The sequence below is a fragment of the Coffea eugenioides genome, chromosome 3 (assembly GCF_003713205.1).
Source record: "Coffea eugenioides isolate CCC68of chromosome 3, Ceug_1.0, whole genome shotgun sequence".
Taxonomy (NCBI): domain Eukaryota; kingdom Viridiplantae; phylum Streptophyta; class Magnoliopsida; order Gentianales; family Rubiaceae; genus Coffea; species Coffea eugenioides.
In genome coordinates, this window is record NC_040037.1 from 13,657,594 (window position 1) to 13,681,769 (window position 24,176).

A 24,176-nucleotide genomic window follows, 5' to 3' on the forward strand; every position below is an offset into this window, starting at 1 on the left:
GGACGGATTTAGACGGATTTCTATTTAGTAATAAATATAATTGGATCAACCCATTTATACCTATTTAATAAATGTATATGGGTATACTCAATTACCAATTTATGACTCATTTGAAATTCCATTTATTATTATTTTTTTTATTTTTCGCATGTTGTTTGACAAGAAAGAACTGTATTTTATTGTTATTAGATTCGTAGGAAATTCAAATTTATTTTCTTAATACTTACTAAAATTGAGTTTAAATGTATATTTATTTTTAAATGGGTATAAATTGGTGAGTCGAGTCAATCCACTATCCACCAATTAAATGGATTTAATTAGGTACTCACTTAGACCTATTTAAAGTTAGTGAGCAGATTAGGCGGATTTGGACATGTTAATATAATTGGGTTGTGATTGATACTTCTAATTAACATGTGTATATGAAATTATGAATTATGAATATCTATTTATTGGACAAACTGCATACAATCCTGGACTTGAAGTTATGTGGTGTTTTTTTTCCTCTTTTTTAAATCTGATTTTAGAACACCAAATAGATCAATCCAAATCATAAAAAGGATACAAGAAAGAATGAGGGGATGGCTGGTGAGGGATTAGTGTTGGCCGGATCTATGCTTTGAAGAATGACCCATGGCTGCCGGCTGCTGATGATAGATGAAAATAATTTATGAAAAAACAAAAACACAAGAACAAAAATTTTTTTTTGAGAAGGTTGAAAACCTTAGTTCCTAATAGGGTGGGATCTAATCAACAGCCCTCTGGGCTGTTAGTCACCATTAAAGACTTTAAATCATAGTGGGATGGGAGGTTAAGGTTCAAACTTTGTCTCTCATCACTATGCCACTATATATAGTTTCTCCAAAATCCATACGGATATATAGTGCACTTAGTAAATCTGATAGTGGTTCAATCTCCATCAATTTTCTAATTAGTCTAGTTGGGCCTCCCCTCCCCCTAAAATAAGCTAGAACAGGAGTCGAAATACGTGTAGAATAGATGTTATCGATTGATAAAAAAAAAAAAAAAGGGTGCGAGCTAATCGACATATCCAATCCATGTTGTGGACTACAAAGCTTGGTAGACCTACGATCACAAGATTGTCATAATGGTCGGAATTGAAAAAATTGGGTGACCAAAGAATCTAGAAAACAAATTTCTAATGCTCCTCTCCATCTGACCCATTATTAGTTTCATGTTTTCACTTTTTTGATAAGTCAAAAGAAGATCTAAAATCAAAATAAAGTAGGAGAATTTGTTGCCCTCTAGATTTGCCATTTGAAAAGTACCTTCTCTAATTGTGAATGCACATTTATGAAATCAAATATCTTAAATTTGAAGGCTACTTGTTTAAATTCATCTAATGTTATCTATTTATGCATATTGATTACATGTTTGCATGAAAAAGTTGAATTCTCGAAAAAATGACTCTAATATTAGGATAAATATCTTTGTGATGAACGGTGCACTTTTTACATATCAATGTACATTGACATATGTGTGTGCAAAAATCCCAGTTTAGTTCACCAATGAGTTTTCCAATCTGTCTTTAACTTTGTAACATATTAATGAAAGTCTACTTCCTATTCCTTGATATGTAGATTGTATTATCTAATTCTATAAATAGAATTAAAAGAATCTTATTCAATAGTGTGCCCTTAATGAAACAATATCCTAACTCCGTCGAGCTAAAACTTCAAAGCCTTGTGAGCCAAGTTGATTCTTGGCACTTCCAATGATGCAATTTTCAGGCAAAAACCAGGCAGAGAGGAAAGAGTGGACAATTTTAATAGACACCTAAGTCTTGGTTAGACTTTCGGACTTGGATGATGCATGCCCAAAGGTAAGCAAATTCCTGTTTCTTTTCTAACGTAGTTATCATATTGGGTGCTTAATTTTCCAAAAGTAATTTTTTTTTTGGGTAAGCTCTATTACTCCTAAAGAAATTATGACAAGCTTGCGAAATATAAAAATTCAAGGTGAAAAATGAAACAATGACGACAACTGCAACATCAAATGTTAGAGAAGAGACTAAATAGTTTGACAAACAATGAATAATTTCTTTTATATATATAGCAGCTAAACTAAATAGCGTACCAGCTTTTGTTGTAGATCCAAATTAACTTGCAACTACAGTTGAAGAAAACGCTATTGATTTCAGCCCATTGCAGCCAATACTTTGTTTCCCTTTTTTTTTTTTTTTTTTTTTTTATAATTCAGTTACCTTTTCTTTTTGAAAAAAAACATATGCATAGAAAATGAGAATTATGAACCTTTTTCAGGGCAGATTACTCTTTACCCCCATGTGATTTAGTGTTTTTATACATAATTCCCCTATAGTTTCAAAAGCTATCATAACTTTCTCATGGTTTGGATCAAAGTGTCAAAGTGACAAAATTTGCAATTCATAACGAAATCACCTAAAATGTCAAAAAATACTCCTATATAAAGTTGAAAATTATTTATTAACCACAAGAAGGGTTATGTGTATATTTTGAAAATCATAGGGGGATTTTATGATAAAGCATTAAATTATAAGAGAATTATATGATAAAATATAAACCCATACAGAGTTAGTATGTCATGTATATTATGTTTGTATATTTTGATCACGTCAACCATTTTAATTTTTAAATAAAGGTAATTTCAAGATTTTAATAGGTTTCGTTACTAATGATAATTTCTGACACTTTAATCCAAATCATGAGGAGGTTATATATAACTTTTGAAACCATAGGGGGTTATGTACAAAAACACTAAATCATAGGAGGATAAAATGTAATTTGTCCAAAAAAATGAAAAAATATAACAGAGTTTCTTGCCGGTCAAAAACCAATCTTTTTGTGGCAGTACCTTCGTACATTATCCCTATTTTCCAAGTCCCAATGCAGCAAATTCATACATGTTTGAAAAGAATTAGCACACAACCATAACTAAATTCAGCAAAACGAAATTACACAAAATACGCCAACAGCAAATTATGTGAATAACCTCTATGCTGTCGTGCAGATTGATAAAATGGTGCACGATATACGAATCTCATTCATTGTTTCCACCATATCTTGATAAGAAAAGAGCCATCGATCCTTTCCAACTTTTACCTCCATCTTCTACAATAGCACCAAAGAAAATCAGACCACACGGATGACCAATTACAATCTCAAGAGGAAAAACTAGCGTAGCACTCCCTGATGATATCATTAAGGAAAAATAGAGCAATAATTAGTTGTTTGTTCATCAATTTCAATGTGCTTGTGCATGCGCTACAGGCAACTGAAGTACAAAAAAAATTACCTGATATTGCACCAGCTGATGCCCTTCAATATTTTTTATAAATGATCTTCAGATTCTCATTTCCATTATATTTCTGTGCTTCTTCAATTTCCCGTACTAAAGATTTGACGCCATCTCCGCAAAAATTCACCTTAATTGTTTCAAGAGTAGATATACCCCTAAACAAGCAGGCATCATTTCCAAATTAGAAATTTCGGAGTTTTAATTGCTGAAGGCACGGGAAGTAATCATCACTGTCAGGGTCTGCCTCTATCCACTCAACAATCGCTGCACGTTCCATGGTCAAGACCCTGAGTTTAGGGAATCCTCCTTCCATCAGCTCCCATTTTTGGCCCTCCGTTGACTGGGCTCTTAATTTGAGGACTTCAAGATTGGGTAGTTGTTCAATCAATGACATTTTTCTACAGGGAAGACCCACATTTTTAAGAGACAACTTCTTCAAATTCTTGGGAAAAGAAAGCTCAATATGCTCCCGTGAACCGAACAAGTGGTAGCACCCTAAGGTGAGTGACTCTAGGCATTCTAGTCGACTCATGTTACAGCATACTCTGTTTTGGAAAATTCTAAGTCGGCGAACGTTGGGAATCCTTCTCAATATGTTCTCTCCCTCTTTATTAAGATCAAGACGCAGAGTAGAGAGTCTGTCTAAATTGGGTAAAGTGGAGAGGTTTTCAACAACATTGTCATTGGAAGAAAGACGAATAACAACGGCACTACTTACACATACATGCCTCAAATTCTTCATGTTCCAGATGCTATCTGGCAATGAAACCAGCTCCAGAGAATATAGACAAAAGGTTTCCAAATGTGAGAGCTTGGCTATAGATGGCGGAATGAATTTCATGTGCCAAGCTGTAAGGGCTAAGTACCTCAAACAAAGAAGTGATTCGACTTCAGTTGGAAGCTCCTTCAGCTTTAGGTTAATGCCCTCTAAATTCAAAACTTTAAGATGTTTGTAGATGCAAAAAAGGAAGGAGATGTTACGCAACTCAAACTCATCTCCCGGAGTAGCATGGAAGAGTAGCAGAGTACCTAAATGTGGACAAAATAGCTTTGACTTTATAAAATCTTCTACACTGGAGCGAATGGACAACCGAGGTAGGTTGGGAGGCTCAATAAAGGTAGAAAGCTCATCATATCCTTGCAGGACCTGAAGAAATTTCTTTTCTTTCGCCTCGCCCTTACAGAACTCAAATATCAAATCATGAATGTAACAAGTTTTGACTCCACCAATGCATCCGCTTTTACTTACCATAACTAAGTTTCGACCAATAAGGTCCATCAGATATTCTTCTGCAATGACCTCTGATCTCTTTCCTTCAATTTTTTCCACAAACCCTTCTGCAATCCAGAGACGCATCAAATTCTTGGCAGCAATTTTTTCATCTTCTTGAAATGCTGCAAAATACAGCAGGCATGCCTTCAAGTGATATGGTAAATGCTCATAACTGAGCTCCAATGACTTCTTCCACTGGTCTGTACCAGACACCGTGGTCGAACTTAAACTTTCAGCAAATTCTTCCCAAACCAAAATATCATGCTCTATAGTTGCTAGAATTCCAGCTACAACAACAATTGCAAATGGTAATCCCCTGCACTTTTTGGCAATACGCATTCCGATTCCACGCAATCCTTGAGGACAATCTTCTTTTCCAAAAACCTTCTTCAGCAGTAGTTCAAAACTTTCTTTCTCACTGAGTGGCTGAAGATAGTGAGGTTCTCCACCATATTGAACCTCTGAAGCTACATTAGAAAATCGACTCGTAAAGATGATTCTACTTCCATTCTTGTCATTGGGGAATGCAATTCTCAGCTCATTCCATACCTCAATGTCCCAGACATCATCAAAAACAACAAGATATCGATTCTTCAATAGCCTTTGATAGAGCTTTTCAAGCAACGCATGTTCATCCAGATTTTGAAACTCATCCTTCCTAGAATGTTTGCCATCAGAGCACAAAATTTGAAGCAACGCATTTTTCATGTTAAATTCTTGAGAAACAGTATACCAAAGACGAATGTGGAAGTTACAGATTACTGACCTATCATTGTAAACTTTTTTGGCTAAAGTTGTCTTACCAAGGCCAGCCATTCCCACAATGGGAACAATTTCCACCTGTTTTGATCCGCTTACAAGTCGGTCAATTACTTTTGCTGCCTCATCATCAAGACCAACAATGACTTCATGGGCTATTGGCATTTTACCTTTTGATAGCATGCGGCTGGAAGTCCTGCTAACTTCTGGTGCTCTTAAGCTATGAGAGGAATTAGGAAGACTCTCTATAGTACTTGAGCCACTGATCTGATCCTTAAAATGCTTGATATGGATGTTGGTATTAGCCAGCATATCATAACAGCCAAGGGCATCTGTGGACTCTGAGAAGCTAACTTCTCCTTCTTTCACTCTGTTTAGAGAAGGCGAGCAAATTATAATGCCTGCCTCACTAAGAAGAGCACCAATTTTTTCGTTTTGTTCATCCATTTTCTTCTGATGCTCCCTTAAAATGCTTCTCAAGAATCTCAGTCCGGCATAGAGTATTCCCATTTCATCTTTCATAGAATCCATAAAGCTACAGCTGCAGCATAACAGCTCCCAGAGACAACCTATAAGAGAACCATTGAAGTTGTTCAATATCTGCTTATCCTGCACCCTTGGTGTACGTAATGATGCTGGGCAGTATGAAGCTCTAAGTACTTCCATATAAGTCTCGTAGACATGAAAATCAACAGCCCTGATCTTCTGTTGTTGTTCATATATCATGGAGAAGAACTTAGGATTGTGCATTTCCTCAGCATCATCCCAATAAGAACACATGTAACAGAGGCGTGCCGCGTTCAAAGCCACCACTTCGAAGTGCGCCAATAGCAAGGCAGGAATATCTGCAGTTCCTCGCATTTTGGCAAAGGGAATGAAGCTTTTCAAGAATGTCAGCTTTGCTTCAAGGGCTTGGACTTGAGCACTCAAAGCAGGAGAAATATACGATTCACTAATTTTCCGATCCATATAGTAATTTGTCAAATCTGCTAGATTTTGGAGGATGAGGTCTATGAATTCCAACAGCTCATCATCTGTCATACAAGAATTTGACCTGCTGCTTGCCAAAGCAAAGTAAATTTGGATGATTTCTTGCTTCAGTGATTTGATCTGTTTCTCAATTTCGGGGAACACTCCATGATTAACAGTATAATAGTCATTTTTGTCCGTTTCTAATCTAAGGGAAAGAGAGTACTGAAAGTCCTCCTCATATTTGTGAAAGGTATCTTCAATGCAAGATAAGAAAGATGGAAGACTCACCTTCTTCACAACATTGTCAGATTCCAAGTACAAATCATTGCTTTGGCTCCACTTTCTTGCACACATAAGAAATGTTTTGAGAAATTTCATGTGTTTGATTGCATCACGAACATAGTCAGGAACATCCCGGTCTACATCAAGTAAGACACGATATATGCTGCAAGTGGAGGCCATCTCCATCTCTTATGCAGGGAATTTCCTCAGTTTCACTCTCAAATTTTGAGGGAGAAACAAATCTCACTAACTGCAGAGCTAGCAAAGTATTTCTTTCCTGAAAATTACTACTTCTTTGCTTTTCTTATTTGTTTCTGGTGAGTGGGTGAAGAAGAGTATTGAGATTATCAAGGTGGACCCACATAGTGATAATCAATTACTCAACTATGGTTGGGTTAAATTGGCTTCACCCAAAATCCCAAATTTATCTTGAACTAATTACAAATGGAAATTGATAAAATTAAGTTGACAATCTGTCATCATCAACATTTTAATAGGGAAATTGGATACAGAAAAATGCATTCTTGAAACATGTTCTGTTGGGTCATTTCGGTAACCAATGTTATATTAATTGGAGTTGATAAAAAATTTTGTACGCTTTCAACATGGATGGCCCATTTTAAAACTCTAAAAAATTCAAAAAATCTCATCCTCAAATGCATGCTTGTCTACTCTTATGCAAGGAGTTTCCTCAATATCACTCTCAAATATTAGTATAGAATAAGGAGAAATAAATCTCACCTTCTCCAGGGCCAGCAAGTCTTTCTTTCCTCAAATTTACGTTCCTTTTATTTTATTGTGTTTTATTATTATTATTATTATTATTTTTGGTGGGATAGTGAAGAAGAGAAATCAGACACTCAATTGTTTAACAAACAAGAAACAGAATATCAGCAAAGTAAAGAGAAAATGCTGGAATTATCATAAAGTCAACTTTATGTTTAGAAAAATAAAAAATTTTCATTGGCAACTTTATTATTTTTCTACTATTTCATACTCGTATTGTAGTTGAGAAGGCCTACTCTGGTATGGTCCATTGGCAAAGGGTGCCTACACCTATACTACAGAAGCACAAAAATTTAACCATAGCAGCTCAATTCAGACTTGTTTTACTTTAATCTTTACTTGATTGTTTCTTAAAAAAAATTTAACCATTGTTGCTCCACGTAGTCCCATCATATTATTACATGCATAAATTCTGTGAAGTAACTAGTTTCCTTTTAGTTAATATGGAAAAAGTAAAATGACTTTAGAGGTTTTAGTTTAATGACTTTAGAGGGCTTCTTTTAAAATTGTGGAAGCAGAGAATTTGGGATTTCTGCAATTACTAGTGTCAATTATATCATAAAATATATGCATTACCATAATAAATGTAAACGCTAAGATAATAAATATAAACAGGAAAATGATAACGTGCAAAATTAATGTTACCAGCGTGCATTAATGTTACCAATATACAATGGTCAAAGAAAATGATTGGATTAAAGAAGAGGAAATTTCTACTAATTAGTTGTAATACTTCTTACAAGAGTCAAGACTTAAATCTAAACTAATTATTTGTACAAATTTATCTTCTTGCATAATAAACATATTTTTTAATCATATTTTTATTTCACATATACCATATCAAAAGAGTGATATAATTTTATTTTATTTTTTGTAAATTATTCTAAATAATCTCATATCCAAACACAAGTATATGGCCATTTCAGTGTTACGTGAGGCCATTGGAAATCAATTCAAGTCTTCTCACTAGTCTTTCTTCCACATTCGGGGGCAATGTTTTAGATGGGAGAAGATTTCATTCACAATGCGTAATCGATCTCTGGCCTTGTGATTCTAACTTGCTCCATTTTTTATATGTGAGCAACTATATTCAGGTTTTTGGGACCTGAACAATTTTGGGCTAATTGATATATGTCGCAAGAACATTTTTATATTCTCTTGTGGTTAAATTTAATAGTAGTATACACAGCTAATGAATTGATAAGGCTTTTATAGTGTTGTATTTATCTTTTAGGTAGAACTACAAAAGAATCTCGTAAGCCAGCTTTCTAGCAGCGAAACTGCCTCAATATTGGTTGGCTGAGCTCAAGCAGTTTGATCAAAGTATCAAATCAAGTAGTTTGATTAAGAAAATACTCTTAAACCTCATGATATGGAGGCATATTTTTAACATTAGTACTAATCGTCTATTTTAAATTCCTTCAAAAAAATATTATAATTAATACTCCCTCCGTCTCATATATTTAGTCATGTTTGGAGATATGTGCTTTTTATGCATAATACATTCCACCAAAAAAAATTTCTTTTGCTCCACTTTTGCCTTTAATCATGTGTTGGTCAAAGTAAAAAGTTGAAAACAATCCCATTATATTTGTCTTTATACATTATTAATGAAGGGCATAAGGGAAATTTCAGAGTATAAAATAGTTAGAAATGTCAAAATTTGGAACAGCCAAAAAAGAAAAGTATGACACTCTCAATGGGACGAAGGGAGTATGACACTTTTCATTGTTCTTTTTCTTTTTGTTGAAAATTCAAGCATTGTTGTTCAATAAGCATGCTACAAAAATCAATCTTATGAGATAGCTAGTTCTTATTTTCAAAATAAAATAGTAAAATGACTTCAGTCCCTAATTACATTTCATGGGTCGAGCGTCCTTCCCGTCTAATCGCTTTGTAATCCGAACCAGTTCTATTGGTTCGACAAAAAAATTAAATTATAACTGTCCCGGAGGTACCGGACTTAGTACCTAAGTTAAAAAAGAAATCATAGTTTTAATTGAGAATTAGAAAATAGTTAAACGTCTAAAAGACTTTATTTAAACGTAATTCATTACTTGTTAAGAAAGATCACATTACCATCAATACTTGCATATTTAAGGTAAATTTTTTTTTAAATATCACTTATTCTCAACAACAAAAGCTAAATATATTATATAATTAGCAAGTTAACACTTTTATATTGTTGAAATAGTAAAGTATGTCATCTCAAATATAAATATTTGATGAAAGATGATTAGATATTCCTCTATTAATTTTACTTTTAATGGACAAAATTATAAGTATACCCTTGTATATGAATTGGGTTGGGTATCTGCGATTTTCAAAGCCTTTGAATTGTGAGAGGACGTGCTCACTTGTCAATCTGATCTACTACCTGAACTACATAATAAAATTTGCGGTTCAGATCGGATTAATGTTTACTATTTTTTTGGATTTATCCGATCAAAATAAACAACCTATGTTGCATAAACTTGCAAATCTTTATTATTGAGGACCAGGTTAACAGACTAGTCTCAAAACAGACTAGTATCAACATTAATTGGGTAATCATGATTTCTAGATCCAAATCTCAAGTCTTCCGTTTCTCACTTCCTTCTTGTAAAGTTTAGAGTCCTCTCACTCAATTAAAAATTTTTTAAAGAATTTTAGAGCGTTCAGCATGTAATTGGCATCAAAATGGACCCACGCGACGTTAGACATTGCCAGCGAAGAAGTCACTAGGCAATTATAAAATTATTTTGTGTCACGAGAACCACCAACACAAAAAGCTGCACCTCAGAAAAGCAAAAAAGTTCCTTTTAGGTTTGTTATCCCACATCGAATCAGGTGGGGGGTTTGGGTTGGGTATTTACGTTCCTGGATTGGCTTCAAGAGTTATTGGCTTTTGGAGTTCAATTTGGGATTAGGATTTAAGTAATCAACAAAAGTCTATTAATGGAGTTAGAAAGAAAAAAAAATATACACTTAAAAGCATCTCAACTGACAGATCATTAATTTAAATGTCCCTCATTTCAATGTTAAAAAAAAAAAGAAAAAAAGTCCCTCATTTCAATGTCCCAAAAACTGAATAAAATAAAGAAAAAAAAAGTTAAAGCCGGATGAATTGCACTAAATCCCGCTCCAGAATTTATGTAACCAAGACTGATGGCCTCCTCTCTATTATATTTGCCTGATACAAAAACTAAATAAAAGAATAATGAAAATAACGAAAAAAATTTCCTTCAATCCATCCATTACACAGAGAAGGACTTTGGGTCTGACACAGCGGGATGGTAGGGACAGCCGCGCCTGCAAAAGTTTTCAGAATTTTAAAATCTTTACTATAATTCTAGTTGTCAACTAAAATTATATTATTATTTTGGCTCTCTTAAATATAATTATCAGTAATTTTATTTGTTATTTTGTTTAATTTCTTTTGATAAAGTGTCCTATACCAGACTAACAATTAACTTTCTCAAAAAGTATATGATTGGTATCTACTTACCCTACTATTAGTATTACTTTTGAATAATAATTATGAAAACATTATGTCCTGTTTGGATTGCTATTTTTAAGAGTTTTTGTAGAAAAATGTATTGTAGCGATTTGATATATGTGAGGTAAAAAAGTAATTTTGAAATGTGTTCATGAAAACGTAAAAAATTTTCTGCAAAAAATCACAATCCAAACTTTTTAAACCAAATTTCTTATAACGAACGAACTCTTAGTTTATTTGGTTTCTATAACTTTAAAATAGCAATTAAGGTAATATTGTACACGTTACATAGGAAATCAAAGGGAAAAAAATAATTCAACTATCATATAAATTGAAGAAGTTTCAATTATGGTTATGAATGCCTCACATTCATAGTAAATATAACAGTATAGAGTCTAATTTTTACATTTTTCTTTATATTTTGTTTTTATGTTTTAAAAATTTCTTACTCCTAATTATAATCTAATGAGCTTTCACTTTACATTTAGTATATTTTATTTGCTACCGTCACCGCAAAGGGTAGTTGGAGGCATATGTAAGTGGGGGGCTCACTGCTTGTGAACAATTTTTTTTTTTTTTTTTTAATAAAATGAAAGAGAGAGCTACATAAATTAAACTACAAATGAGTCAAACACAATCATTTTAAGAAATTTAATGCTTAAATGTGACCAACTGAATTTGGTGGAGTAAAACTCTCCTCCAATCACAAATGATATGAGAAAGTACATGATGGTCAGATGATTAGAAGAAAGCAAATAAATTATAATCCTCGAATCATGTTTGATAAGAAGATGAGTAAATTGGTTTTGAATAGTAATCTTCAATCCATCTCTTGTCGTCCATGCCTCTGCCATATTTATTGTGCCTTTACCAACAATGTTCCTGCTGAAGCCCATGGTCCATTCACTTACAAACATTATTCATGTTTACAAACACAAAGAGCTCTAGGACACCTCCTAATTATATGTTTAGAATCCTTGCCCGCAAAAAACGCAGGAGCTGTCTTGAATGGTATTTCTAATGACAAGGAGTTCTCTCGAGGCAAGTCTGTTTTGAGAACACAACCAAAGAAAATGCTTGGTTCTAGATGAGGTTCTAGATGAGGCTTTAACTTTCCAAATCCATGCAAGAGGACTCCTAGTAGAATTAAGAATATTGCTACAAGTCAAAGCAAATTTGTATGCTGTAGCAGAACCAATCTTACCAACAGGTGAAAATTACCTTGACTATAACTCTGTTTAGGAATGGCTTGAATCCTTCGCTTGATAAAGTCAGGGAGTACAAATGATAAAATAGAGAAATCCCAAGTGCTAGAACTAGTGTTAGAAAGCACCTCCTTCACTAAAATGTTACCATCTCCTACAGACAAGGTTCATGAATGATGTTTCTAATAGGGTGATAAAAGGTGCTGCAATATGCTACCTGCATTGCTTGGTCTTGAACTAGCGAGAACTTGCAGCAGAATTTGTCGAGTTGGTCCGCCGTGTTGGCTTCATCATCAATATAAGGAAAATTCGCACTACATTCCCTCATGATTCAAGAAAACATCCAATCTTGGGGTTTACTTGGTGGATTTCACAATAGTAATTTGAACATCAACACGAAAATCGTCCAGCTAGCTGAGCCAATTTAAATGCCTGTACCCCTGAATCATTTGCGAGCTCCCTATAATTTTGCTAAACATTTTGTACAATTTTTGCATAGACGGCCGTTTTCTGAATCAACATGAATGCATTCAACTGCAACTTTGTCAAACTCAAGGATCTCATTCTCAAATGCTTGTTTAATCTCATCTGAATCATGCGGCGGTGCGGAATTCCAAACACTTGGGCATAAACAAACATTATCTATGGGTATAATTGAATTTGAAACCCATATCTAAAGCTGTAAATCATTTACCAAACACCTCCTAAATATCCATTCAATCATATCACCTTTAAAGCTCCCCGGGGAATCAATTATTTTACTAATTTCGTTTCCAGCAATTAACTCAAGAAACAGAACACCAAGTTGTAGACACCCTTCTCACCCTATTAGTATGGAGGATTTTTCTACAATGGAGTTTTCTTGAGAATATAGAAAATTGCAACCCAATCCTAGATTTAGTATGTGGTGCTTGTAGTAATTTTTTGATTTTCCTTTTTGTGCCCCAAAAAAATCAAGAACAAAAACAAAACTATGACGCTTTCACAAATAAAATATCTTGTTTTCGCATAATATTCATGATTCTGTTCTCGTACTATTAATTTTTAGCCTTGATTAGTTTTCTCTTTTATTTACTTTATGCCTCCAATTTATTTATTAAATTATAAACTTACACGTTAAACGGATCAGACAGGTCAACCTGTGTTTGATCTGATTTGGACCTGTTTGCCAGGTGGATATTCGGGTCTAACTTGATTTTGATCCGAACCCATGAAGAGTAAAACCATATCTACTAATTTTGTATTAGATTCGAGTCATATTTTTGAGTCATGTCGAGAATTGTCACCCTATGATTAATATGTTGATATGCACCATTATATCGGCTTCTCAGTTATGTTGGGGATTTATTTCTTAAGAATTGTAAATAAAATGAGCAAATGCATATCTTTTAGTGCACTTTTATTTGCAATATGAGTTGTTTGGACTGATCTGAGACACTTTGACAGATTTTAGGGTCAAAATTAATAGAACAAAAGTAAAAGATGCAAAGTGATAATCTATGTAAACTTAAAGCATGGAAGGGGAATTTAATAATATGGGCCTCAGCAAAACTAAAGACCTTAGACGTAGGGTACAATCGACACCATGAGTCAAGCCGAATAAAGTTACCTCAGTTTCGGGTGGTTCATTTCATCATTTAAAAAATGTGAAATGAATCCCCAAATCTAGCTGTGCTGATTTCATTTGGCTTTACCCAAATGTCAACTCTTTATTCCTCCGTCTTATTTAAAGTGTCATACTTTTTTTTTTTGCTGTCCCAAAATGTTTGTCATGTTTGACATTTATAACTATTTTATACTTTGAAATTTCCTTTGTACCCTTCATTAATAATGCATAAAGACAAATATGATGGGAATGCTTTCTACTTTTTATTTTGACCAGCACATAATTAAGGGTAAAAGTGGAACAAAAAGAAAACCCTTTTTATGGAGTGTATTATGTATAAAAAACACATATCCTCAAATATGACTAAATATATAGGGCGGAGGGAGTATTATTTTGCCTGAAATTAAAAATAAGGGAAATAGTGGACAAAAAAAATTTTCTGTTATGAAACAATTAAATGGGAGTGAATGTCCATTAAACTCTCCTATGTTTATTAAGCTTATTTATTTCTATTGAATCCATCCAAAGATAAAAGAATATGGATGACGGTTTGATCTCCCTATACAATTAATTTATAACCCCTCAGTGTATCTATAAATAGAGGTGCATTCTTGATTGTTTTGGTGTGAATAGAAGAAATATAGTTCTCTACTTTTATCGGCTTCTCCTTATTTTATTTTACCCCACATCTTGTTATTTCATTAGTTTTATAATACGTTATCAGCACGAGACTCTATTTCTGAGCAATTGTGAATCACAAGACTCTGTCGAGATTCTACCAATTTCGAATCAACAATTGGGTATTTTCTCGAACAACTTTTGACTACATATTGAGGTAAATTTCTAACTTATAAATATATTTTAATTTCTTATGACTAATCTTCCAAAACAAGAGTTCGTACCTCTTAATATTTCTAAAAAAAATTATTTATCATAAGTATCAGATGTTGAAATTCATCTTGAGGCAATGGGTCTTGATAATACTATTATTGAAAAAAATGAATCTTCAAACCAAGACCATGCCAAAGCTATGATTTTCCTTCGTCATCATTTAGATGAAGGATTAAAAATAGAGTATCTTACTGTTAAAGATCCTCTTGTCCTTTGGAGAGATTTGAAAGAAAGATTCGACCACCTGAAGTTGGTCGTTCTTCCAAAAGCCCGATATGATTGGCTTCACTTACGGCTACAAGATTTTAAATCTGTCAACGAATATAATTCAGCCATGTTCAGAATTACTTCTCAATTATCATTAAGTGGCGAAAAAGTCACTGATGAAGATATGTTAGAGAAGACATTTTCTACTTTTCATGTCTCTAACATGCTCCTGCAGCAGCAATATCGAGAGAAAGGATTTAAAAAATATTCTGAACTTATCTCATGTCTTCTCTTGGCTGAACAAAATAATGAATTATTGTTGAAAAATCATGAGTCCCGACCAACTGGTGCAAGTCCATTCCCTGAAGCGAATGCGACTCAATTTCAAAATTCTGGTCGAGGTCGTGGACGTGGTTGTAGAGGTAGCCATGGAGGAGGCCGTGGACGTGGTCGTGGCCGTGGACGTGATAGTAGTAGATTTGTACCCCGTGAAAATTACAACCGTGGCAAACAACAAAATATTTCTCAAAAGAGGAATAATAACTACGATCAGAAAAATGGAGAAAAGAAAAATTATGAAGAAAAATGCTATCGGTGTGGCATGGAAGGTCATTGGTCTCGTACCTGTTGTACGGCTGACCACCTTGTTGACCTTTGTCAAGCTTCTTTGAAAAAGAAAGACAAAAATGTCGAGACAAATTTTATCGACCAAAAGAATGATTATGATGATGGTAATGATGTTGATATGACACACCTCAATGTAGCTGATTTCTTTGAACATCCTGAAGATGTCAACAAATATCCTATAATTGTTTAGATATTTTATGATACTTTATATCTTTCATGTAATTTTCTTTCTATTTAATATTTATTTTCGCATCTTTATTAATCTTTATTTTTGTTTGAAATTTTCTTCCTGAAAAAGAAATGGATATCAAATATTTGGGATTAAATAATAATGATGATGACATTTGTCACATTGATAGTGCTACCACGCACACTATATTGAAAATTAAAAAATATTTTTCTTATTTGAAAATGGGAGAGACAAATGTTAATACCATTAGTGGTAATGCAAAATTGATTGAAGATTCCGGAAGAGCCATTCTATTTCTCCCTGAAGGAACTAAAATTGTCATAAATAATGCACTACTTTCTCCCAAGTCTTGAAGAAATTTATTGAGTTTTAGAGATATCCGCCAAAATGGATATCACATCGAGACAATAAATGAGACAAATGGTGAAGTTTTATTAATTACAAATACCATTTCTAGGGAGAAATGTGTATTAGAAAAATTACCTTCACTTTCTTCTGATTTATATTATGCACAAATTAGTGCAGTTGAAATTCATCATTTAGTAGACCAGAAGTCTATTCATCCCAATGATTTTATAATTTGGCATGATCGTCTCGGATATCCTGGATCTATAATGATGAGACGAATAATCGAAAATTCGCATGGCCACTCATTGAAAAATCAAAAGATATTAAAAGCAAATGAATTCTCCTGTGTTGCTTGCTCCCAAGGAAAATTAATTATTAGAACATCACAAGTTAAAGCTGGGACTGAATCCCCTACATTTCTAGAACGAATTCATGGTGATATATGTGGACCTGTAGATCCACCATGTGGACCATTTCGATATTTTATGGTGCTAATTGATGCATCAACGAGATGGTCACATGTATGTTTATTATCTACTCGCAACCTGGCGTTTGCGAGATTGCTCGCTCAAATAATTAAGTTGCAAGCACAATTTCCAGATTATCCAATAAAGAAAATTCGTCTAGATAATGCTGGTGAATATTCGTCACATGCTTTTGACGAGTATTGCATGTCCATTGGAATAACTGTTGAACATCCTGTAGCCTATGTTCACACACAAAATGATCTAGCCGAGTCATTTATTAAAAGGTTTCAATTAATTGCTAGACCATTGTTGATGAGGTCTAAGCTTCCTTCATCTGCTTGGGGACATGCTATATTACATGCAGCAACACTTATGAGGATTAGGCCGACAAGTTATCATACTTATTCTCCCCTACAATTGACTTTTGGTTATGAGCCAAATATTTCACATTTACGAATATTTGGTTGTGCAGTTTATGTTCCAATTGCACCGCCCCAACGTCGTAAATTGGGCCCCCAAAGAAGATTGGGGATATATGTCAGATATGAATCACCTTCAATTATTAAGTATATAGAACCATTGACAGGTGATTTATTTACTGCAAGATTTGCAGATTGTCATTTTGATGAATCACATTTCCCGACATTAGAGGGAGGAAAAGATCAACTAAAAAAGGAAATTCCTAAAAAGGAAATCATTTGGAAAATTTCATTAGATTTCCTGGATCCTCGTACAAAAGAATGTGAACTAGAAGTTCAAAGGATCATACATTTGCAAAATATTGCAAATCAATTGCCGGATGCATTTAGTGACTCCAGAAGAGTCACCAAATCACATATTCCTGCTGAAAATGTTCCAATTAAAATAAATGTCCCTGAAAGACAAATCACAAGTGCTAATGAATCTAAAGCACGCCTGAAGCGTGGGAGACCTCTTGGTTTCAAAGATAAAAATCCTAGAAAGAAAAGAGGATCTAATGAATTCATAATTAGTGACAAAATTCAACCTCCTGAAGAGGTTGCTCCCGAAGAGCCAACTTTTGAAGAGAATGAAATTATAGAAAATTCAATAAATTTTGTCACTACAAGAAAAAGTTGGAACCGAAGAGAAATAATTATTGATGGTACTTTTGCATATAATGTAACACTTGATATTATGATAGAGGACGAGGATCATGAACCTACATCGGTTGATGAATGTCGACGTAGAAATGATTGGTCAAAATGGAAAGATGCGATCCAATCTGAATTGGATTCACTGGCTAAAAGAAAAGTTTTTGGACCTGTAGTCCAAACACCTGAAGGTGTAAAGCCAGTTGGATATAAATAGGTATTTGTGAGAAAAAGAAATGAGAAAAATGAAATTGTGAGGTATAAAGCAAGATTTGTAGCTCAAGGATTTTCACAAAGATCTGGATTTGATTATAATGAAACGTATTCACCTGTAGTGGATGCAATCACATTTAGATATCTTGTGAGTTTTGCAGTGCATGAAAAACTAGAAATGCATCTGATGGACGTTGTCACTGCTTATTTGTATGGAAATCTTGAAAATGATATTTACATGAGAATCCCTGAAGGATTCAACATGCCTGAAGCATGTAAATCAAATCCTAGAGATGTGTATTCTATTAAATTACAAAGGTCCTTATTTGGATTCAAACAATCTGGGCGTATGTGGTATAACTGCCTCAATGAATGTTTAACTAAAGAAGGTTATATCAATGACCCAATATGTCCATGTGTTTTTATCAAGAGAAATATATCAAATTTTGTGATAATTGCTATATATGTTGATGACCTAAATTTGATTGGAACTTCTGAAGAGATCCAAAAGGCTATCGACTATTTGAAGAAAGAATTTGAGATCAAAGATTTTGGAAAGACAAAATTCTGCATTGGTTTGCAAATTGAGCATTTAGAAGGTGGAATTTTTGTCCATCAAACTGCTTATACCCAGAAGGTATTAAAGCGATTTTATATGGATAAGGCACATACATTAAGCACTCCAATGGTCGTCAGATCATTAGATCCTAATAAGGATCCTTTTAAACCACGAGAGGAAGATGAAGAGATACTTGGTCCTGAAGTACCATATCTCAGTGCAATTGGTGCGCTAATGTATCTTGCTAATTGTACAAGGCCAGATATATCATTTGCGGTGAATTTATTAGTAAGATTTAGTTCCTCGCCTACAAGACGACATTGGAATGGTATTAAACATATTTTTCGCTATCTCCAAGGAACAATTGATCTTGGTTTGTTTTATTCAAATAAATCCAAACCTGAATTGCTTGGTTATGCTGATGCTGGGTATTTATCTGACCCACATAAAGCACGATCTCAGACTGGCTATCTCTTTACTTGTGGCGGTACAGTCATTTTTTGGCGTTCTACAAAATAATCCTTAACTGCCACTTCATCAAATCATGCTAAAATAATAGCAATTCATGAGGCCAGTCGAGAATGCGTTTGGTTAAGATCAATTACCCACTACATCTGGAAGAGTTGTGGGTTATCCTCCGAGAAGGAAAATCCTCCAACAATTTTATATGAAGATAATGCAGCTTGTATAGCTCAATTAAAAGGAGGATATATTAAAGGAGATAGGACGAAACACATTTCACCAAAATTTTTCTTTACTCATGATTTACAGAAGAATGGTGAGATTGATGTGTTACAAATCCGATCAGATAATAATTTGGCAGATTTGTTTACCAAGGCATTGCTGACTGCTACATTTGAGAAACTGGTAAAGAATATTGGAATGCATCGGCTAAAAGATCTCAAATAATGTTTGCATCAGGGGGAGAAATTATTACACAAGAATAGTGTACTCTTTTTCCTTCACTAGGGATTTTTGTCCCACTGGATTTTTCCCTAGTAAGGTTTTAACGAGGCATATTCTTTGTGTAATGGACATCCAAGGGGGAGTGTTATGAAACAATTAAATGGGAGTGAATGTCCATTAAACTCTCCTATGTTTATTAAGCTTATTTATTTCTATTGAATCCATCCAAAGATAAAAGAATATGGATGACGGTTTGATCTCCCTATACAATTAATTTATAACCCCTCAGTGTATCTATAAATAGAGGTGCATTCTTGATTGTTTTGGTGTGAATAGAAGAAATATAGTTCTCTACTTTTATCGGCTTCTCCTTATTTTATTTTACCCCACATCTTGTTATTTCATTAGTTTTATAATATTTTCTTCTTAAAAGCCGAGGGATAGCGTGGCATTGTCGACAACGAAACATAGTTGAGTTGATAAGACCCTTCACCTTGAGTCACATGCGCTATATTGTCAATCTCTGATCCATCCCTTATATAAAGGGCATTTGGAGGCCTATGTAAGTGGTGGGCTGAGTGGTTCAAAACCTTTACAATTGAATCCGGTTCCAGAGAATTAACGCGTGCCCATATTTTTCTTAAGGAGAATTATATACCGGTCATAGACATCCTTCTTAAAGGAACCACGCTGCCATGTTTCATTATTTACCGCAATTCTCCTGCTTGAAGAAGCAAAATTGTTTCTGGAAACTTTTGCACTTTCAAAAGTTGGACATCTTGGGGTTCAAAAATATGATAGAGCAATATACATGTTGAACAAATGCTGCGATAGAACTACTCTAATCTGATGAAGCCACGCAAGGACTTTCGCTATCACAATTGCAAACCTTTTTAGATCATGCTATGCCCTTTAACCGTTTTGAGCAGAAAAAAGATGATCATATATAGGTTTCCATATTACCTGTATTTGTAGATCAAAGGTCTGCTGTTAATCTTCTAGCTGAATCGTCTTAGATTGTTGCAGTCTCACTCTTCCAAGCATGGTTCAAAGACTTGGCCGAGACCGAGATGACTCGGCTGAGTCGTCACTGTCTCGGGCCCTCCCGATACGATACCGTAATGAAACGATACCGAGATATTTGACTCGGCGAGAAATTGACCGAAACGTCACCGTGACGGGTTGAAATGGCCGAGTCATTCCGAGTTATCCTGAGTCAACTTGAATTCAACAAAAAACCCTTAGAAAAAATGGAAAAAAAGGATTAAAAAACCCGGAGCCATTGGAGTAGCAACTACAGCTAGATCCCAACACACGAGAAGGAGAAGTCAATATTGAAATCATTCATTGGGAAATAGAAACAAATTTGCCAAAATACTGATCGTGTGAAAAGATGCGGTAATATTATTCCAACTTGGTTCATGTATCAAGTATATGTACCTTCACTTTACTTTTCTTTCAAAGGCTATCACTTCCAACTTTTCTTTTCAAAAGTTATCACTTTACTTTTCTTTCAAAACCGGCAAGCATCCAAGGTGATAGAAAAAGTGAGAGAAGGAGGTTCAGAGGAGAAATGCCCAAAAGTGAACTAGAAGGCCATCCCAGTCATAGTACTCTTCTTACGAACTCTTATGCCATGGTGGGATTTGCTTGGAGTTTTGTCTTTCAAATGGGATGTCCATAATGCGATTGCCATTCTTATATTGGCTTTGCTTGGCTTTCTCCTGCAACTTTCTGGAGCTTTGGCACTTGGGTACAAAACTCCTTAAATAAAAGACTAGACTAGTCATTTTATGTGTCGGTGCAAGAGTCCACAGATTTAAAATTTTTATGCTTTCTCTCATCTCTGTTCTTATTTGGACGTTTTTAGGGAAGCGAGATAGTACCTAAAATAGCAGGAATCAACTCGGAGAACTGGGATTTGTAATTACCGATCAAGCTTCTCTTTCCTATCAGAAACAGCTAGTCGTCAACTTTAGTTGCAGCAGCGGCCCTTTCATTGCTCTCCCTTGGTCTTTCCTTTGAAATAAGGACTTTTCCCGTGGGTTAGCAGCTATGAATTTATTTCTTTAAGTTTTCTATACTTATTAGTAGGTGTGAATTAGAAACATATTTGGATTAATTATAGCCCTTATGTAATAGGCCAAGGTTGGATTAATTATGATTGTGTCAAAAATAAAATTTAGAAATTTGGATTTATCTAGCTAATTTGTGTTGTTGGAATTTATTTTGGGCCAAACACAAGTTTAACACTTATCTCACATATAATTCAAAGTACATAATAAATTAGTTCAAATTCATTTGATATTTAGTGAAAATATTAAAATAACTGTTATATCTTTTAATATAAAATTTCTTGCTAGTAATTCATTTTACAAAATAAATATTAGTAGAATTTTCATCTTTATTGATTTTAGCTATAATAGTAATTAATTATACTTATAATCATAACGATCCAGGTATTTGAATAAATTTCTAAAATGCAGTAATAATTTTAATAAATATTTAAAATTTTGAAGTTCTTTTAATACATAAAAAAATGATCATTGTACCAGGTTTACATTATAGATTAGATGTTTAACTTACTAATATAATAGAAATAAATTATTACTATTATAAAATGTTTGAAACTACTTTTTGTATTAGTTTTATATATCTTTAATTATTTTGTGATGAATTAATTATTTATATTGATACGTGTAATAGTTACAATGACGAGTAAGGATATTGGTTGGGAATATGGTAAACCCGTGGGTGGGAATAGAAAAATTGTGAGACGCAATTATTGTGGAAAAGTAATACATGATGGCATTACAAGGTTGAAAGAACATGTCGATCATGTCACGGGACAAGTTGAACCTTGTTCAAGGGCCCCAAGAGAAGTTTCAGATGTAATAAAAATGCATCTAAGGGCTGGTAAGATTCAAAGAGCTACAATAAAATAGAAAAAAGAAGAAATATTGAACTCTCTGCAATAAGAAAATATGTATAGTAATTTCAACATGGTTGGCGACGAGGAGGACGAAGACATTTTTGAAATTGATGAAGAAAGTAGGATGGCGTTGGGAAAAAAAGATGAAGCAAGCAATTTTTAGACAAACAATGAAAGCATTCAGTATTTGGGAGTCGACCTTCTATGTTTATGTCAGGTATCATTTGTAAACTAAAATATTATAACAAATTTGATATCATTTTATTAAATATAATTAAATAAAGTTGTAATTTATTTATTCATTTTTTATTTGTTAAACATTGTGAATTCTAGGGAATATGGGTGTTGGCACTTCAAAACCAATGACTTCTGAAAATAGAAGAGGATTGTCACATAATTTTAGTGTCAAACAAGCGGATGAAATGACAAGCAGAGGAATTGACTCACATATGTTTCCTTCGAAACAAAAAAAACACAGTCAAATCAATGTTTGCGGGAGAAAATATAAAAGAGTTGGTAAGGCAATTTCAAAGTTTTTTCATTTCAATGCTATGCCATTTCATGCAGCTGACAATCCTTATTATCAATCGATAATTGATGAAATTGTCAAAGCTGGTTCTGGTATTAAAGGCCCTTCAGCTTATCAAATTGGAAATGAATATTTAGACGAAGAATTTGAAGAGCTTGAGAAATATCTTAGAGATATTTATGATAAATTTTACAACTTTTGGTTGTATACTTATGTGTGATGGGTGGAGCACCCGTACAAAACATCCAATAATAAATTTTATGGTATGCTGTGATAGGCACATGATATACTATAGTTCAGTTGATTGTACCAATGTTAAGAAAACTGCTGAATATATTTTCAAGTTAATGGATGAGGTAGTAGAGGCTGTGGGAGAAAAAATGTTGTGCAAGTTGTGACAGATAGTGAATCTAGTATGAAAGCAGCTGGACAACTGTTGATGAAAAAAAGAAAAAATCTATTTTGGTCACCTTCCGCTGCTCACTGTATAGATTTGATGTTGGAGGATATTGGAAAAATAGATAATGTAAAAGAAACTATTACTTAGGGAAAGAAGATAACAAGTTTCATATATAACAGCGACAAAGTAGTGAATCTGATGAAGACATATACAAGAAAAAGGGAACTGCTACATCCAGGTATCACTAGATTTATAGCTGAATTCATTTCTATCAAAAGTCTTCTTCGGCATTCTACAGAACTGAAAAAAATGTGCACCTCAGATGAATGGACAAAGTTCAATAACACTACCAAGAGAAAAGCAAAAGCCGTTAAAGGAGCTGAGTTGATATTGTCAGAGAAGTTTTAGTAAAAAGTTAGAAATATGTGTTCAATAATGGAGCCTCTGGTCATAGTTTTAAAAATTATTGATCAAGATAATAAGCCAACATTGCCAATTATTTATGAGGCAATGGATAGAGCAAAAATGGCTATTCAAAAGTCGGTGAAATCTTGGAAAATGATTTGGGAAGTGATTAATAATAGATGGTACAATCAACTTCATTGTGATTTACATACGGCGGGTAATTTAAAATATTACATCCAATTTAAATATGTAATATATATGTTCTTATTTATTTTCTAATTTTGTTATTTTATTGTATTTAGCATATTTTTTGATCCCGATCCTTCAATATTTTGGAACTTGTGAGTTTAATCTGGATGAAGTTCGAAAAGGGTTGAAGAAAGTCATTGCAGGTTGGAGCCAAATTTAGATGCACAAGTTGATTCAATAAATGAGGTATTCTTTTGATTATTTTATTTATTTATATTGATGAACAAATTTTAAAATTTTAACACCTGTGTATATATCATTTTTGTAGATCAAAATTTTTGTAGACAAAAAAGGAGGATTTGGAAGTGCTATTGCAGCAAGAGCGTTACCAAAATCTTTACCAGGTTTCAACTTAATTCATACTTACATAAACATCTAAATCATATTAATGAAGTTAATATTTTTATAATTTTAAAATAATAATAATAAATTATTATTATTATTACTTTGTTTGTTTAGCTGAATGGTGGCTTAACTACAGTG

At 33.7% G+C, this 24,176-nt stretch overlaps 2 protein-coding genes across 2 annotated transcripts; one reads left to right on the forward strand and one right to left on the reverse strand.

The window, feature by feature from the left end:
* Nucleotides 1–2,796: 2,796 nt before the first annotated feature.
* Nucleotides 2,797–6,769, reverse strand: LOC113766085 (putative late blight resistance protein homolog R1B-16). The gene is made up of 2 exons (XM_027310311.1): nt 3,295–6,769; nt 2,797–3,188 (listed from the first exon to the last, which is right to left on the reverse strand). The coding sequence occupies exon 1, from the start codon at nt 6,767–6,769 to the stop codon at nt 3,479–3,481; it is 3,291 nt and encodes a 1,096-aa protein (XP_027166112.1). The 3' UTR covers nt 2,797–3,188; nt 3,295–3,478.
* A 7,856-nt stretch (nt 6,770–14,625) lies between these two features.
* LOC113766086 lies at nt 14,626–15,573 on the forward strand. Its single transcript, XM_027310312.1, has one exon. It carries the CDS (start codon nt 14,626–14,628, stop codon nt 15,571–15,573), a length of 948 nt encoding a protein of 315 aa, XP_027166113.1.
* The last annotated feature ends 8,603 nt before the right edge of the window (nt 15,574–24,176 follow it).